General features: G+C 37.1%; 1 protein-coding gene across 3 annotated transcripts; it reads right to left on the bottom strand.

The window, feature by feature from the left end:
- Nucleotides 1-997: 997 nt before the first annotated feature.
- On the bottom strand, nt 998-18,329 carry rasef (RAS and EF-hand domain containing). 3 transcript variants are annotated; one of them, XM_060881035.1, is made up of 17 exons: nt 17,584-18,329; nt 14,785-14,931; nt 14,591-14,681; nt 13,394-13,489; nt 12,533-12,610; nt 11,467-11,582; nt 8,285-8,335; nt 8,090-8,171; nt 7,831-7,901; nt 6,576-6,849; nt 5,780-5,911; nt 5,040-5,187; nt 4,654-4,735; nt 4,237-4,351; nt 3,432-3,551; nt 3,007-3,083; nt 998-2,365 (listed from the first exon to the last, which is right to left on the bottom strand). In XM_060881035.1, the coding sequence occupies exons 1-17, from the start codon at nt 17,949-17,951 to the stop codon at nt 2,260-2,262; spliced, it is 2,154 nt and encodes a 717-aa protein (XP_060737018.1). In that variant the 5' UTR covers nt 17,952-18,329; the 3' UTR covers nt 998-2,259. The 3 variants fall into 3 exon arrangements, with proteins under 3 accessions (XP_060737018.1, XP_060737016.1, XP_060737017.1); XM_060881033.1 differs by having other exon boundaries at nt 8,267-8,335; nt 17,584-18,328; XM_060881034.1 differs by having other exon boundaries at nt 6,576-6,846; nt 8,267-8,335; nt 17,584-18,328.
- Between the last annotated feature and the right edge of the window lie 233 nt (nt 18,330-18,562).

Below are 18,562 nucleotides of genomic sequence, written 5' to 3'. Positions count from 1 at the left end.
ACACGTTTTACATGTTAATATTCAACTAAACAAAGTCTCGAATTCTACACAAAACATTCGTTTTAAAATACATCGGATATTTAACTGATAAACTTTTCTTTAAAATGAGGGGAAGAGAAATGTTTGTTTGTACAGAAAATGTGTAAGAATTTTCAACGAAAGAAAATAGAACCTTGTCGAGATTTTCTGCAGAGAGGTCTGAAAGAATTGGATCAAACTGGATGAAATTCAAATTCTAAATTCTTTTACAATTGCGTCAATATTTTTTAATGAGCCCAAGCTGCTTTTCATTGACATTTCTCTTCACACAGTTACAATGATGCAGGTCAAACAAATAGACTAATTGGCTTTGCATGTAAAGCAACACATTTCCCATTGGATCATTCATAAATCACAGAGTGTGATAAATGAAAATATGCAACTTTAGAAAACATCTTTACTGTGTCGGTATATGCAATTTTTTTTTTTTTTTTTTTGTACTTTTTTTTTTGCTTACTTATTTTCCCTAATTTGCCAGATGTGATTGATTGAAAATACAAATGATCTTTGCATGGCTCACAAAACACTTTTACACATTTTTACTTTGGTCTTTGTCTGTTCTACGATGCAACTCTGGGAAAACCAAGATAAAAAAAAAAACAAACCCAGTTTGTGGAACACTGGGACTCAAAGCCTTATGAAGTTTGTAATGTCAGTTTTGATTGTTTTTGTGTTGTTATGTTTTATATGTTAGTATTGCCACAATAAAATTCCCAAATTGAAACGTTTGTCTGCTGAGCAGTTTTCCGTGTTACGCAACAGAAACAGCACACGTTATTGAACGGCATTTGTGGCTATATAAGTAAAACTTTAACATGAACCAGGTTCATTAATGTTGGTTTATGAAATAAAAAAAACAATACAAGGCTAATTAGGATAATTCGTTTAATAATAATATCTTTAGAAAATAGTGCATCTGAAATCAGAAACTACAGTAATTCAATTTGAAAATGGCTAAATATACGTTTGTTTAAAAGAAAAGTTTGGATTTTAATTTAATGATGCAATTAAAAAAAAAGAATTCAATACAATTTAGGAATTCCAAGGTTTGTAAGACGCAGAGTTTAAGTACATATTTAGAATATACAAGAATTTCTAATGTGCTATATATGAAAAAGTTCCTTTGCAAAAATAAAAAAGAAGGGGAAAAATCTGTGGAATGTACTGATAAACATGTTTAACAATCCAAAGCTGGCCGGTACTTGGTATAAAAGTTATTATAGAGTTGAGGTTTGGCACTGAATGTGCACTGGCAGTGATTTTCTTTGGTAAGTTAAACTGTTAATCAAACATCATAAACATATCTTAATACAAATGCAATACCTTGATTTTTGGTGTATTGATTTTTAGTAAGAATTCGGTTTTAAAAATCTTACAAGTTCTCTGAACCTTAAAGAAAAATGTTTATTTAACGTTATACCCTCATACCAATATATCACAATTCTGTGAATTTGTGTTTTTGGTCATTTGTGGATTGTAGCTAGTTTGAATTGATGATCAGCTTAAATAAAATTCATCATTGGTCATTACATTTAAGTTTGTTTGATAACTACATTTATCTAACATATCAGTGAATCAAATATTATACAATATAAAGTCAAATATGGAAATATATAAGTAATGACTGTCAGGTGCTTCGGTGTCTGAACTCAATAAATTGTAATAATGAAACCGTTGTATTTCGTAAAGCATGAATAAAGTCGTTAACAAAACAGAAATCTAAACCCTTCAGGTCTGCTAAACTCTGTTAGCTAAAATAAAGTCGTCTTACATTTACGTATAAATGCGTAATATACAAGGCCTTCAGGCTACATTTGTCTGAATAAGAAACAATGATCTCTCAGGTAAATAATTCAGATTCTGGTTTAAAAGGAAAGTAAAATAAACTGATATTCTCTCTTTATCATAAATAAAGGTTATAATACTAGCTATGATTATACAAATCTAGTCAGGTCATAAGGCACTGAGTGATCAAAGGTTTATTTATGTATGGTGTATGTAACACCTGATTTTACTAACAAGTCGTGGAAGAATTGTGTCTTTTATATGTGCAAAATAGCATATCGTGTGAATGTGAACGCAGCTCATATTTTGCTGCCTGTGTGTACAACATGAAGCTCGTGCTGTGCAATCAGAGGTAGGCTGCAATAGAGATATGTAGAAGAAGTGTACAATCTATATGTGCTTAGGATGATACATGATATGATAGAAGAACATGCATCAGGTCCTGCAGCACTTCGAGTTGGTGAGCTTTGTGTTGGAGCTTCCGGACAGGATTTGTCCCAGGGTTGAGCCTTTGCGCTCATGTGCATGTTTGATAACCTCTCTGTGGAAAAAAAAAAATAATAATAACAAATTAAAAACTTTAATATGTTGGGTGGTAGCAATAAATAGGTTTATAAATAAACCTATTTATTATTAAACTATTAAGTTTTTTTTTTAAATATCTTTTCACCATTTTCTAGAGTAATTCAGTATCAACCCTCTTCTCACATACTGTACATTAGCTCCCAGATGTTCATGATCGCTTGTGTTGCTGCGATTGAAAGGATTCGAACCTGAAGGCTTTGCTCTTGTGCCGCTCAGGAGAGGTGATATTTGGACATTTGCACATACAGATAAAGTTAAAATGTATGGACTTTATACAAATGAAGTGTCGTGTTGAATACAATGCCAAAAGGAAAATGCGGTGAAGTTTATTGCAAGACTGCACAATGAGTCATCATGTATTCCTGATGCTCACAGACACAATTGGAGCAGATTTGCTGCCCTCATGTGCTGAATAAGTGAAAGCAGTGTATCTAGTATTTAATACAGTGTGTCTAGTTTGGTATACACAAAGAGTTGATACTTAGTTTGTCTTCACATTAAAATATTTGCAATCTTATAAAGTAGGTTTTAGTTTGGGGGTTAAGCGAGGCTGGTGCCTGTGTACGGTCCTCATTGCGTGCGCTCGGAGAAACTCACCGTGCTAAATGGAGCACTGCCTCGATGATGTTAGAGCCATCCTTTGCACTCGTCTCACAGAAGAGGGAGCTGTAAGTCTGTGAATATCCAGGCACACAGAGTTCACATAGTTATGTGCATGAAACACACATTATGCATGTGCCCACAGGTAAGAATAGGAGTTATATCATTGTTGATAATATTTGAAAATGCTAGTTATACTTGTAATTTAACTTTATGTACATAATTGTTTTTCTGCCATGTTTACATACACATATATGTACACACACACACGTATAAATATATGGTTGTTGTTTGTTCCTGTTTGCTGCACCGTGTGACTGAGACAGAATTAATGCGGTTTCAAGTCTCTGTATGTCCTGTATGTCCTGTATCAGAATAGACAATAAAGCTGACTCTGACTCTCTGATTACGAATCCTCTCACCCTGGCCAGTTTTTCTCCGTAGCTGGTTGAGATACACGTGACGCCATCGTGAAGAGCCTGCTGGCGCAGATCTGTCTTATTCCCGACCAGCATAATGGGGATTTTATGCTGGGACACATCCTGGAGATGAGAAGCTTAAATCAACAATGTACAGTATGTACATGACAAACAAGCAAAAGAGATCACCGTTGAACTTTTTTGCTGCTGAATTCACTTCCCTGATGTATTTATTTTTAAAATCTCCATACGGTACATGTATAGGTCATTTCAGTAATGTTTCCTTACATGAAAAATAACAATAACAGAATGACTCATTACTTCTTTGTGGCACATGTAAAATGTTGGGAAAATGTACGAGTGCGTCGTTGCTAAAGCAGCTTTCACATCTCATCACATCCTGAGACATTAATGTTAAGATAAGATAAGATAAGATAAGATAAGATAAGATAAGATAAGATAAGATAAGATACTGTAAGATAGACCTTTATTCATTCCACAATGGGGAAATCTCTCTGATACAGCAGCAAAATATATATCTATATATATAAAGAATAAAGACATACTATAATATACATAATATGCAAAAAACCAAAAAGTATAAAAAATGTAAAGATTATAGTTTAGAATTTTTTGCTCACAGTAAAATATTATGAAAGCTTAATGATTGGATTAAAAGAAGTGCCTCTAGACTTTCACTATGAGTTTGTTCTGTGTAAGCAGGTTTTCTCAGTATCAAAGCTCTTGTCCCTGGCCAGAATAAACTAATACTGCGCTATTCGTTTATGGGATAAAGTATCAGAAATACCTCGATGGTGTCCACCCATTCTCGCACATTTAGAAAACTCTTCTCGCAGGTTACATCATAGAGCAGGAGAACGCCATCGGCCCGTCTGAAGTAGGACTTTGCGATGCTTTTGAACCTGTCGGGATGGAACCATACTATGTTAGTGATAATCTTATTTCTCTGTATGTTGTTACTGGATTATTGGATTTCATCCAGGATAAATAAAGTATCTATCTATCTATCTATCTATCTATCTATCTATCTATCTATCTATCTATCTATCTGTCTGTCTGTCTGTCTGTCTGTCTGTCTGTCTGTCTGTCTGTCTGTCTGTCTGTCTGTCTAACTGTATGTCTGCCTGTCCGTCCTTCCATCCATCCATCCATCCATCCATCCATCCATCCAGATTATTTTCATGACCACGCTTCAGCTTCTCACCTCTCCTGGCCCGCTGTATCCCAAAGCTGCAGCACCGTCGGCACTCCATCTACCACAAGAGTTTTCATCTGGAAATCAACTCCTTAACAACAAAAACAAAATAGGAGTAATTTCGTATCTTATCATCACCTAAGCTTTATCCCAACAGTAATACTTATCTATATGTGTAAATATAAATCTTATGTTCTGACTAAAATTTCAACTTCAACACCATCAATGCCTTTTTCTTTTATATACTAATAAGAAGTTTAGAATATATAAATATCATTTTAAAATCAGCTTACACAGCTTGTACAGTATCATACGAGCATAAGAAATGTCTGGGTCGGTATGACTGCTGAGTAAAGACACAAAGGACATAAAATATAAAGGAGTCGTGAACTTACCCAGAGTGGTGCTGGTGAAGCCTTTAAACTCGTTTTTACAGAGGCGTAAGAGAAAGCTGGATTTGCCCACGGCAGCATCACCTGCTAATACGATGTTGTAGGTTTTTTCAGATCCCTGAGCCATCACCTCCATCTTGTCCTTCAGTTTCTGTAGGAAAACAATTTAGCTTGAAAAGAACACCTTTAGAGACAAAAGATTATTGTGTAATATCTTGTGAGAAGTTGTGTAATAAAACAAGTGTCCACTGAGGCATTGTGATGTAAGGAATAAAACTCTAGGGGGCAAATAATCAACAATGGGGTGGTATAAGGCAGGTACAATCCAGGAAACAGGTTAGTTCTTGTTATCGTTATCATATTATGTTATAACCCGTGCAGATTCCCATGTTACCAAGAGAACAATCAACCTTTTTCTGCTGGTATTATGCTAACATATAACAATAATAAGCATAATAAAAACCTTTTAATTTGCCTCTGAAACCACTGCCAGAGCTGCTATCATAGAAAATAAAACTCTTTGTGCCCAATCAGCACCAAGAACACAGGTATAAATCTCACTATTCATTCTATTTCTTTATTTTATTAGCCTTTTAATGCTAGGGTTTCTGAATATGTACAGTACAGTTTCGCTCACATTCGATTGCCAGATAAAGTGAAAGGTTTATTGAGATGATTCATCTTGAGTGTTTAAGTGATTTCGGCGTTTAAGGTTGAAGTCGTCTGTTAAAGCCCGTAGGTACCTCGTCGAAGATGGCGGAAAGACATTTCTTCCCCGAAGCGCTGACGTCTTTTGTGTCGCCTGGATTTGAATGGATGTTCATGATAGACTCGCTGTCTGATTCATATCCTGTCTTGTCTCGTACATCCGGCACCTACGAACACAAGAACGCACATGCACAAGATAAGTTCAGGTCAGGAGAGTCAGGAGGTTCCGATCATGAAACGTTATGAACACAACATCACCAGCACCAGCACTTTTTTCTATAACAAACCCTATTTTTAGAGTTTTACAGTACTACATCCAATACATGATGGTATATAAAGTAAGAGAAGCTTGTGCAAACGATATGCCTGAATTATTCGTTCAGTTTAATACAGTTGTATTTGTATAACATTCCTTCATGGAACCTTCAACAAAATGCCACTGTAGGAATCCTTGAGATGAACCAGACTCAAAAGGAAATCCATCCTCATTTGAGTGACACCAGAAAGTGTGAATATAAGTTATCATGAACTCTGGAGAGTGTTATTATAGATAATGCCCTTTCTACAGTCATATACAATATAACCAGAAGTTCCTGAGCAAAGCATAAATGAGCTCATCGTCTATTTTGATTAAGAGGTTGTTGTTCTCTTCAAAGTGCAGAGAAAGAAAGTGATTCTGGATTTTCTTTATTTTTTTCATTCACATTTTGTCTGTTATAATACCTGTGTGAAATATTGTATCAGAAATAATTAGAAAAAATAATCAGTTTGAGTATAATGTCCATGTGTGTGTGTGTGTGTGTGTGTGTGTGTGTGTGTGTGTTCTCTCACCTCTGTATCTGAGGTGTCTCCTGAGCAGCTGAAGTTAGCCATGAGAGCGTCATGCGAGTGACCGATGCCCTCCTGCTCCGAGTCGTAGCCGTTGTTGGAACGCAGAGTGGACATGCCACTGTCCACACAGCTCTCGTCCAGGCTGTCCACCTCACAACTTCTGTGTTTGCACATGGGATCACACAGAGCCAGAGCCAAAGAGTCTCTGCTTGGAGTTTGCAGGCACTCGGCTATCCGCAGCTGCTCGTAATCGTCGTCCCTGTAGCAGCACCTGCTGAGCCACAGAAATAATTCGATGAAGCAAAAACAACTATTTATACTTTTCATGGTTCTAGATAGACACTTGCTGTGCATTATGTTGTTCTGTATCATGTAGTTTTCTTCTGTACGCTATTGTTCTGTATTATTAGTAGCTAGTACACAATATATACGCATTGTACTATTTTAACATGCATTAATACCGACATTGTCAAACATTCTCGTATTCTCGGATCCGATTGTTTTAAAAGTGTAGGTTAAATTTCAGTAACAGCAGCGCTGAAGGAACTTCGTCCACAATTCAAATCGTAGGTTTGAAATGTGTCAAATATTAAATACGGGTTCATTTCTATAGCAGAAACCCGTTTTCAGAGACTTGTTCGGTGTTCGCGTACAATTTATTCAGATAAATTTTAAAATGTGACATTATTTAACAAAAAAAAAATTTATCGTTTTTACGCTGGATTTCGCAAGTCTCCAGTTTTCTTTCTCAAACAAAATGGATGGATGGATGGATGGATGGATAGATACGTTATTGATCCCGGAGGAAATTCAAGCATCCGGTGTATCATCATACAGAGAAATATGTAACAGTAACCATACTGTTTGTTTGTTTTCTTGTGTATAAATTACAAGATGCTGTACTTGGTAATAACAGCAATAACAAATGTGCAAGTAACAAAGTACCGCAACATATATATATATTTGTTTATATATATATATATATGTATATATATATATATATATATATATATATATATATATATATATATATATATATATATATATATATATATATATATATATACACACACATACATTATATATATATATATATATATATATATATATATATATATATATATATATATATATATATATATATATATATATATATTTACATATTTATATATAAATATTTATATATTATTTATATATATATATATTTACATTTTATATACAATTCCACATGTATAACCTGATACTCCAGACATACCTTTCAAAATATGGGGAGCACGTGTTCTTTGTCCTATTGATGGTACTTGAAGGAGACAGTCCGCTTCCTCTCTGCAAACATTATTTTAACATTTTAGTCTGCTTTTAGTGTCACACTAATCCCAAACCCCCTCAGTGAGATTAGAGCAGGTCATTGTTCGAGTGTAAATCTAAATCCATCTTCAAACTGACTTTATTTCTGCTAAGGCACAACATTTGTTTACAGAGCTCAAATTATCATATTCAAGCATATACTGTACCGGATACTTGTTCTTGCTTTGGCTGTTCTCCAGAGTCATACGTAGACCATCGTTGGTGTCGTGAAGCTTCCTGTTAGCTAACCTAAAGGCCAGAACAGAAAATAAACAGAAAACAGTTTGCCTTATGTTGTATGCTGGAATATAACAAAATCATTTACAAATCATTCTTATACTTACTGAAGAATCTCAACCTGCCTCTCCAGGTTGTCCCTATCCTCAGAAAAAGACCTCATTAGGGCTTCATCTCTGCACAAAGAAATGATCTCATTAGAAAAAAATTACAGCTACTACTTGGATAATATCCAAATTACTGTATAGCATCCATCAACTATCCACCGTATCAGTAGCCTATGTTCAATAACCAAGCACAAGGATTTTCACACGCTTCCTTGTGAACAGAAAACCAGGTAACTCGAAATTCTGAAAGTCTTCTGGGAGATTTAACAAAGGTATTTGTAAGGTAAGCTGTAAATGTTCCGTTTTCGAGTTAAGACTTCTTTTTCAGAGGGAAGAATTCGGTCAGCATAGACGTTTCCATCTGACTGCACATGAATAGAGCAGAAGGAGGAAGTGAACAGAGTGACCTTTTAGTCTGTGTTACGCCTGTGTTAGAAAGTTGGATTAAACTACATAAGAAAACGACATAAGTTTGTCTCTCATTTCTCTGTCATGCCAAAATAGTAGTTTTTAGCCTGACGTACGTGGCACTGTTCACTCTCCTGAAATAAAGTGAAGGAAATGTATAGTTAAATCTGGTTACTCGCAAAAATGAATTATTCATTCATTCATTCATCTTCTACCGCTTATCCGAACTACCTCGGGTCACGGGGAGCCTGTGCCTATCTCAGGCGTCATCGGGCATCAAGGCAGGATACACCCTGGACACAGTGCCAACCCATCGCAGGGCACACACACACACACACACACACTCTCATTCACTCACGCACTAGGGACAATTTTCCAGAGATGCCAATCAACCTACCATGCATGTCTTTGGACCAGGGGAGGAAACCGGAGTACCCGGAGGAAACCCCCGAGGCACGGGGAGAACATGCAAACTCCACACGCACAAGGTGGAGGTGGGAATCGAACCCCGACCCTGGAGGTGTGAGGCGAACGTGCTAACCACTAAGCCACCGTGCCCCCCAAAAATGAATTAAAAGAATTTAATTTTTAATGTCAAATGTTTAATATTCCAAATTTTACATGACATAATGTTAATAATTTATTTTAAGCTTGGCATTGTAAATCTACAGATGAAATTAATCGAACTCTGACGCATTTACAGTAATGTTTGTTAATGTGCACGTTCTCTGTTAAACAACAATGCAGGAGCTGATGGTTGATGACGATTATTTTTTTGTGACATTCAATCTGGGAGGAAATCGTTTTGCTGACATATTTAGGCAGACTGACTGTTTTTACTACCATGTTTGTTAAACTGGCTCCTTACCAATGTGATCTTTGCTGGATTACAGCCTAGACATGAATAAAAGTAAATACAAGCATTTCCACATTGCACACGTCCGGGTGTGGGATAGTGGGGTTCGGACTGACTGGTTTTCCCCAGACTACCAAATATACACTATAGCCTCATATTATAAAATTTTATAGGGTTCAGTATCCGTCCCTTAGAAGTTAGGTTTCGAGTAAACAATAGAGCTTACAGTAAAATTCTGGTCCATGGTAACTGCCCATAAACGACTGAAGTAGTGTCCTTAAACAGTAACACACAGAAACAGTGAACACCAAAGACCCACTGAAGCATTCATTCAGATAGGTCTCCGGCTTAGTTGCTGAGCAACAAGGTCACCAAATTCCTTAGGTGTGTGGTGTCACTCCAGGATATCCTGCTCTTATGATGCTAGAAGAGCAAACAGCAATGGGAGTGGCCAGAAACTGATAGTGCGTGAAAGGATCAGTGTCCATACGTGTGTATGAAGGCTGTGTGTGTGTGTGTGACTCACTCACGTAAATTCACCCATCCCTCAGAGTTTACCTAAGAACTAGTCAGATACAGTAACACAACACCACCCTTACACTCTCCTCCAACCCCTGTTGCACATTTTTGTTTTTAATGCACTTCATTACATTAATAACTTCACGTATTACATTCTAGACCTACACCTCAATACGTCGGCATATCTGCTCTGTTAATGTTCACGTCAAGCGTCTGTGATCTTGTGATTTCGGAATGTTATATGGTCTTCTGTTGTTGTAGTCCATCCACGTCGATGTGTTGTGTATTTTGTGATGCTTTTTTGTGTACTTTCTGTGATGCTTTACAACACGGTTGTAAAGAGTGCTTATTTAGTTACCGTAGCTTTCCTGTCAGGTTAAATCAGTCTGGTATTTCTCCTCTGACATCTCGCATCAAAATAGTATTTCTACCCACAGGACTACAACACCACATGTTGTATGTTTTTTGAGATTGCAGTGTGGGAAAATCCCAGGAAACCCCAGCAATTCTCTTCCTCATTCTGATGTTTAATGTAAAGGTTTAGCGAAGTTCTAGACCTGTACCGGCATGAATATTACCTAATATCGCTAAACGATAATAAGCTAGTTATTTAAAGAGATCTTAAAAAATTAAATTCAATTTATTTTTATAGCACTTTTAACAATTCACATTGTCATTGTTTAAAATTAAGTTACTAGATATCTGTAACATCTATCACTAATGATCAAGCCTGGGGTGATGCTGGAAGGAAAAACTCCTTGAGATGAGATAAGGAAGAAACCATGAGAGGAACCAGACTCAGTGAACCTCATCCTCTTTTGGGTGATAACAGACAGTAAATAATGTAAATGTAAATAATGTCCTTTTTTTTTTTTTTACAACAGATTTAGTCGAAGGGGGCACGGTGGCTTAGTGGTTAGCATGTTCGCCTCACACCTCCAGGGTTGGGGGTTTGATTCCCACCTCCGCCTTGTGTGTGTGGAGTTTGCATGTTCTCCCCGTGCCTCGGGGGTTTCCTCCGGGTACTCCGGTTTCCTCCCCCGGTCCAAAGACATACATGGTAGGTTGATTGGCATCTCTGGAAAATTGTCCGTAGTGTGTGAGTGTGTATGTGAATGAGAGTGTGTGTGTGCCCTGTGATGGGTTGGCACTCCATCCAGGGTGTATCCTGCCTTGATGCCCGATGACGCCTGAGATAGGCACAGGCTCCCGGTGACACGAGGTAGTTCAGATAAGCGGTAGAAAATGAGTGAGAGTGAGTGAGGTTTTAGTCGAGTAGAATTAAGCAACCAAGAGCTCCTGAGGAACTAACAGGACCACAATGCTGACTGACGCAACGGTGCATCAAAGAAGGCGTGACATTCTCCAGACGGCCCCATCCTCACAATCCCGAAAAAAAAAAAAAAAGAGCTCTTACCGCTCGAGATTGATGCTCTGGTCAGTAATATCACTCTTGAGGGAGTCCAGCTCACTCTGCAGCAAAGCTATATTGGTGAGAGACTCCAGCAGTTCCTGCTTCAGCTTCTGGTTTTGCTGTGACAGTAAAAACTACTTTAGATAACTAAGATAACTAAACGAATGTATCACAGCCCTGGTTCTATAATCGCACTACACTGCAGAGTGTAAGTAAGGAATAAAACACTGTTATAGGGAAGTAATCAGCAGCATGATGGCAAGGTGGTGTGCTGTTTAGACTGTGGTTTCGGGAATTGTCCTTGTCAAGGTGCAAAAGTTGTTTTTTCATGTTTTTTTTTTTTTTTTTTTAGATCTGAACTTCAAGTGAAATTTTAACTTGGCACCAAAAGTCATAAAAGAACAGTGTGTTCACAAAATCCCTGACAGGCTTTAAACATGAGCGGTCATATTTACTTACTGACTCATAAAAATGCACTAATACACCTGTTGCCTGTCAAGTCACATTAATGAAAAGTAATTGGAAAAAATCCAAACCACTGAGACTGAATATGGATTGTTCATCACTGCAGGGTTCGAATGTCTTCAGTTCTTAATCAGTTTCTACTAAACAACAAGGACACGCTGTGAGAAAAGTGAATTAAGACGTGGATCTGATGTGGATCTGGAAGCTGAATGAGCCGTAACACAAAGGAAAGGCTTCACGTCTGGTATCAAATTTACACTAGAAACTAGAAACCCTAGAAACCCGTAGCCCTAGAAACTATGCAAATTATAGGGTAGAAAATGGAGTAAAGGAGTAAAGGGATAACATAAAAAAGTGCTTGTATATGCGTGTATGTTCTTCATTCGAATTAAAGCATTCTCACCAGTGGTTATTAAGCACGGTGGGCCTGTGTCCATTTTTATGCACATTTTTTTTAACCTGTGCTTATTTACTTCCTTTAGTAACTATGACTCATAAACACATGCAAGCAGGATCCCATGTTCATAAAGAAATAAACACACAAATGGCTTTAACTGTTTAACTGCAAACTATACACCAGGTTAAAGTAATAATCTTGTCATACCAGGGTCAGCTCATTATTCTTTCGCTTCAGTGCTACGTTTTCTTCTCTAAGGCCGGTGCCCTTGTTCTGGTCTTCAAACTGTGAAAGAGACCAAACATCAGCGGGTTCCTTGTTCATGACATTCGATATGACATAACAGGAGAATGGTAACAGTGACATGAAGATCAAGGCGCGCTGTTAAACTATCGTGTATCTGTGAAACATTTTCAAATACTGTCAAGTGCAAATGATTTGGTTTAATAAAAGCTCGTTTGTAATATTTCGTATGACCATTTGTACGACCTCACACAGTCTTGTAGACTGAGATACTGTAGAGTTGCATTCCAAGCAGGAATGAAATAAAATGCTATACTAAAATGTGTGGTTCTTTATTAAAGAGGGAATAAAACATTTATAGAATGTTTTAGTTAATAGCTATATATTTTATACATATTTTATTTGTAACGTTGTATGTAAAGTTAGAACAATTATTCCTACATAGTTACATTTAACATTGTCTAACATCCACATTACCTCACAAAATCCTTTTTTTGTTCATCACCAGTCATCTTTTACTTTTAGACAAAAAAGCTGCTTGATCGAAAACCTCTGTGTTACAAAGACAAAAGCTGGCGAATCCTTTCTCAAATTATACAAACGCATAAAGCATAAAGACCCCTATAAAAAAAAAATATGCAAATGTGGACCGTCTGCCATGTATACGTTGTTACTACAGAAACAATAATGCATTCGAATAAACACATTCATAGAAGCTGCTGTGATAGAAAATGAACCAACGCCTTCTGACCAATCGGAATCCAGCATTCAGCAGCAAATGGAGAATAAACTGAATTTATTGATGGTCATGAAACAAAATCTCACCATCTGCAGGGTGAGGACCGTCTGCTGTAACTCGCTCAGCTGAGCTTCATACTGGTCTTTCATAATGCTCAGTGCTGCCTCTGCCTTCTTTAACTCCTAAAGGAAACAGAACAACAGAGAGTTTTATATACATTCAACTTTTCAGCTCATCTTTTCACTCTCCGTTTAAAATTTATCATATTTTTTCACACACACACACAAAAAAAAGTACACCGAATTAGACGTAATTGGATGACTGAAATAGAGTGTGGTTTATTCAGTACAAATATTGGATGTGATCCGTTCCACGTGTGAAGGACACTGGGGGGAAAAAACACACAAAATAAACCTTTTCATAAGTTTCCATAAATTTATCTAGAACTTCAGAGAGAAAAAAACTGCTTGCGCTGCTGGAACATGGCTCATGATATAAATATCACATAATCAGCTGTTTGTTTGAACTTTTTCCCATGACGTACTGTACCCAATGTTAACTGGATCACTATAAAGTATGTAATGCATTTAGGAAAAAAAAAAAAAACATGTAACGTAACAAACAGTACTTTGATAACTCGTACATACTGTCTCAACTAACTGACAACCCTTTCCAGACGGAGCAGGTACTGTACAGTCGCAAGTAAGTTAGAAATGTTTCATAAACTTGGGCCAGCTGATAAGTGATGGACCAGGAACAGAAAGTAAAGATTAAATACAGGGTTAAGGACGCGAGCAGACGCGACTCAACCAACGCTTCTCAGCCCTGAAAACTGCTAACGCCCGTAGATAAATAAAGATCTGGAGCTCATCCAGAAAACTCACATGATAGAAGTATTTACCTAACCAGAGTGTTCATTTAGTTATGTTATATAACATGCCAAATAGAGGCTCCATGGAAACACAACTAGTCTCACATTATAAAGTTAGATTCAACGTAAACACAAAGTTCAGAGCAGGATCATTACCTAAATAAAATGTTTACCTATTCACAATGCTATGCTAATATGTCCTGCTTAAGCTCATATAGTGAAAGGGAAACATTTTGGATTTGTGGGACGTATTTGCAGCCTCGGAGTTATAGATTAATGATTATGTGATCATTTGGTGTTTTTTTAAACAACTTCCTCATATTTGAGTAAACTGCAGCACACAAGCGCATTACTTGAACTTAAACCCATTAAAGGCTGGATTTTTTTGAGGCGATGGTGCCGCTGTACCGACCTCCATACGTGTGTTTTTCTCGGTTGCGTGAATGCGCTGGTCCATCTCCTCCTCCATAGCACTCAGCTGAATGGCAGCCTGGTCCTGAGCCCTGCAAATACAAATAAAGTTACACTAAATTTTACCACCACACTGCAGAAATGTCAAGTTTGAGCTGATTATCTAATGGTGGTGACATTTTTATGTGTGCGTACCTTTTGACAGCCAGAGCCAGGCGCTCCATCTCTTTACTCTGGAGTTTGATCTCTCTGCTGAAGTTTAGAAGGACTTTCTCATACTGAGGGATCATCCTGGTGTCGGTCAGACTGATGTTCTGGTACAGAGTCGAAACCTGATCGATTCTACACACACAAAGCGATGGAAGAAAATGATTAATATGCGTAAACATTATCTGATATCATTAGGGTTGTGGAGTCTATTGAAGATGTAAAAAAATATATATAAGTAGAACAAAAAATAATGGCTCTAAAGTGAAAAAATACTTTTAAGAATGACAGAATGCATTACAATTATAACACAATGAAAGTAGAGAGGGCACGATACAAGTTTTTCTCTTCCCATAGTTAAAGGGAAATCCTGAGTATCAGCCAATATCCTCCATCCATCCATCCATCCATCCATCCATCCATCCATCTATTTTCTGAACCGCTTTTTCAACGCATGGTGGCAGAATCCCGGAGTCTATCCCAGGAGAATCAGTGTACAAGGCAGGGCGAGGTCTGGGCAAGGTGCCAACGCAGACTATGGAGAATTTACATATGCCAATCAGCTTACAGAGACTGTCGTTGGACTGGGGGAGGAAGCTGGAGTACCAGGAGTAAACTCCTGAAGCACAGGAAGAACATGCAACTCTGTTTATGGGAGCCAAACCCTTGGTGGGGTGAGGCAAATGTAATTAAAAAAAACTTTTAAATTAGCTTAACGAAGATAAACTCTTTGGTCATTAGGCAGTTTTACCCCATTCAAATATTTTTGGATTTAGTTGCTCTAATCACAAATACACTGAGTGTGTTTTAGTGTGTACTGTACGCTATGTCTTGAAAGCTCGCTTTATCCAAAACAAAACAAAACAAAACAAAACAAAACAAAACAAAACAAAACAAAACAAAACAAAACAAAACAAAACAAAACAAAACAAAACCATAAACTCTGCACTGGGCCTATCATCCCTATGGTTCCTGGTCTACATCTGTTCATTAGTGCACTTGTGTAGACGTCTGTTAGCTCTCCAAACACTTACACACTGAACTTTACACACTAAAGCAAATCATAAATGTGGTGGATAAACAGAACTGTTATGTAGAGAATAAAAAATGTTCGCAAAATAGCTTCAAGACATAAATTCTGAACACTGTAAATAATGGCTTATGTATTATTTTAGGACAAGAAGGACCATATTTTCATGATTGTGGCACAAACGTAAAAATAGTAAAAACAAATAAAGACTGCAGAGTTTTTTGTTGATAGCATTTTGATTACCATCACCAGTCATTTGGCATTTTTCAAATCGAGCACACAAAGCTAAGACAGCTAAAGAAGAAAACACATTGGGATGCACTGTTACAATAAAATAATCAACAATGAGATGGTGTTACGTGGCCAGACAGAGGTGCACAGATACTGTTTCTGCCCAAATGCTTCCACGTTCCTACGTGTTTTATTATTCTTTTTTTTTCCCAGAGCAATTTACCAACAATTATAAATGCTTATCAGTTGTGCCACGCAAGAACAACTGAACAAATGAAGATGAAGTGAGTGGTTAGTAAAAGCACCAAAATAGTCCTTTTGCATTAAGGAAAAGTAAAACCAAAAGTGCAAGCTTTGGCATAAATTATTCTAAAACATCCTACATCCCAGAAATAAAAAGTAAACATGTTTATCATAAAGTGTAAACCATGTAGCTGGGTAAATTTCCTGACTCATTAAGCAAACAGGTGTGATTCAACAGAATTTCTTGTGTCTTTATTACATAAGTTATCACACCCTTGAGAGAGATGCTACTTATAGGGTATTACTTTCTAGAATATAAAGTTTAGAAAAGAGATGAGGTGAATATATATATAAAATGTTCAAGCTCTGATTAGACTGACACAGGTCGGTCGTTCAAATATTGTATACTACTAGTGATATATATTTTGAACATTTGTGTGGTCACCCGAATATTCATTTCCATTAAATGTTTTTTAACAAATCATTACTCTATACTCTATATGGTATTTTTATAATGTAGTTAGTGTAGTTAAGTTTGTAGTTAGTGTACATAACATATACTTTACTATGTTAACAGAGAAAACTGATCTCACGTCATGCTCAACAACACCTACAATGATTAACTGACTCTTAGAATGTTGAATAATGCCTACAATAGTCATATAACACTTATAACACTGAATAACACCTACATCATTAAGGCGAATTAAGTGAATGCACCTTGTTGAACTGTTGTCTACTGTGTTGAATTAACTTCTGCTAAGTTTTATATCCATTTAATTGATATATATATATATATATATATATATATATATATATATATATATATATATATATATATATATATATATATATATATATATACTGTTAAAGTGAATGGGACAGCAAGTATATATATATATATATATATATATATATATATATATATATATATATATATATATATATATAAGATATTCCTTTATTCGTCCCACAATATTTCTCAGATTTCTCAAGTGAATTCAGGACAGTAAGTGTCTAACCCTAAAGTGTTCATGTTGAACACAATTCCCTTTTTTATATAACTTGAATAACTTAACTTTTTTGAATAGCATGAATTTACCTACAGGGTTAAGTTACAATACCTATAAAGGTGAATACACTCATTATTTAACATTAAGGGTAAAGTGTTTAATGTGTTAATGGGTTTCTGGATCTGGCCAGTTAAGACAGAATGATTGTGCAATAAGCTGTGAATGTGATTCTTTAGTACTTTAGTGAATAATAGTTGCAGGTCTCCTCACCGTGGGATAAACTTGTTCAGTTCCCCGAGGCGAGTCCTGAACTCCTCCCAGGCCTGTGTGAAAGGCTCCGCGCACTTCACCCGCTCGCTCGTGCCTCCTTCACTCGACAGTCTGGTGGCCGTCTGAAACCCGTGGATGAACTCGTTCATGTTTATCGCTCCGTCCTGGTTCGTGTCCAGTTTAGTAAATATGTCGTCGATATCCGCCGAACGCACGCGCAGCTCCGAACACATCTGTTCAAACTCCCATTTCTCAATAAGACCCGAATTGTCGAGATCGCACGCGCGAAAGAGCGCGCGGAGACTCGCTTCATCGCACGCGCCGGACTCCATCAACCGCGCACTCTCGTCTCTGAGGCAAAATCCCATGTACAGGTTCGAAACTTTCGTTAAGACATGGTTGTCCGGTAAACAACGTTAAAACTGATCAAAAACGACTTTACAGCTGTCCGTTTGGGATATTTTAAAACGTACAGATCAAGTTTTCCCGGACAAGTTAAACACACCTTGCGCGCTCGCGACACCTCTTACATTAACTAAACACAGCGCGAGCGCACAATCTTAACTGGAGCTAAAGTAAACAAGATAGGATGTCACCCAGCAGTTAGTCAAACTTAAACCTACTCATGTACAGGTAAAAACATTCTTGAGTGAACACCCAGTATTGAATAAACACTAACAGAATTGAAGTACCTATTAAACATACAATAAGCGTTTAAATAACCAAAGGTCGCTGTAAAATCCTATAGTGTTGAATTAGTGAGATTGTTGAATTATGGCAGTAGTGTTTATGCCCACATAGACGTCCCCTTCCTCCCACCCACCGCCCTCTCCACCTCCTTCTCTGCTCAGGTAAACAAATACCCTCAGTTTCCCCTCCCTCATCATCCCCAGGACTGTGGCTGCAGTGTGTGAATGCACAATTGCACAAGGACACAATTGCACAATGCACAATCATCACGTCTTAATACCCTTAATCT

This window comes from Tachysurus vachellii, chromosome 11 (genome assembly GCF_030014155.1).
Source record: "Tachysurus vachellii isolate PV-2020 chromosome 11, HZAU_Pvac_v1, whole genome shotgun sequence".
Classification (NCBI taxonomy): Eukaryota; Metazoa; Chordata; class Actinopteri; order Siluriformes; family Bagridae; genus Tachysurus; species Tachysurus vachellii.
The sequence above is the reverse complement of the archived record's forward strand: the minus strand, read 5'-3'. Positions and strand labels throughout refer to the sequence as shown.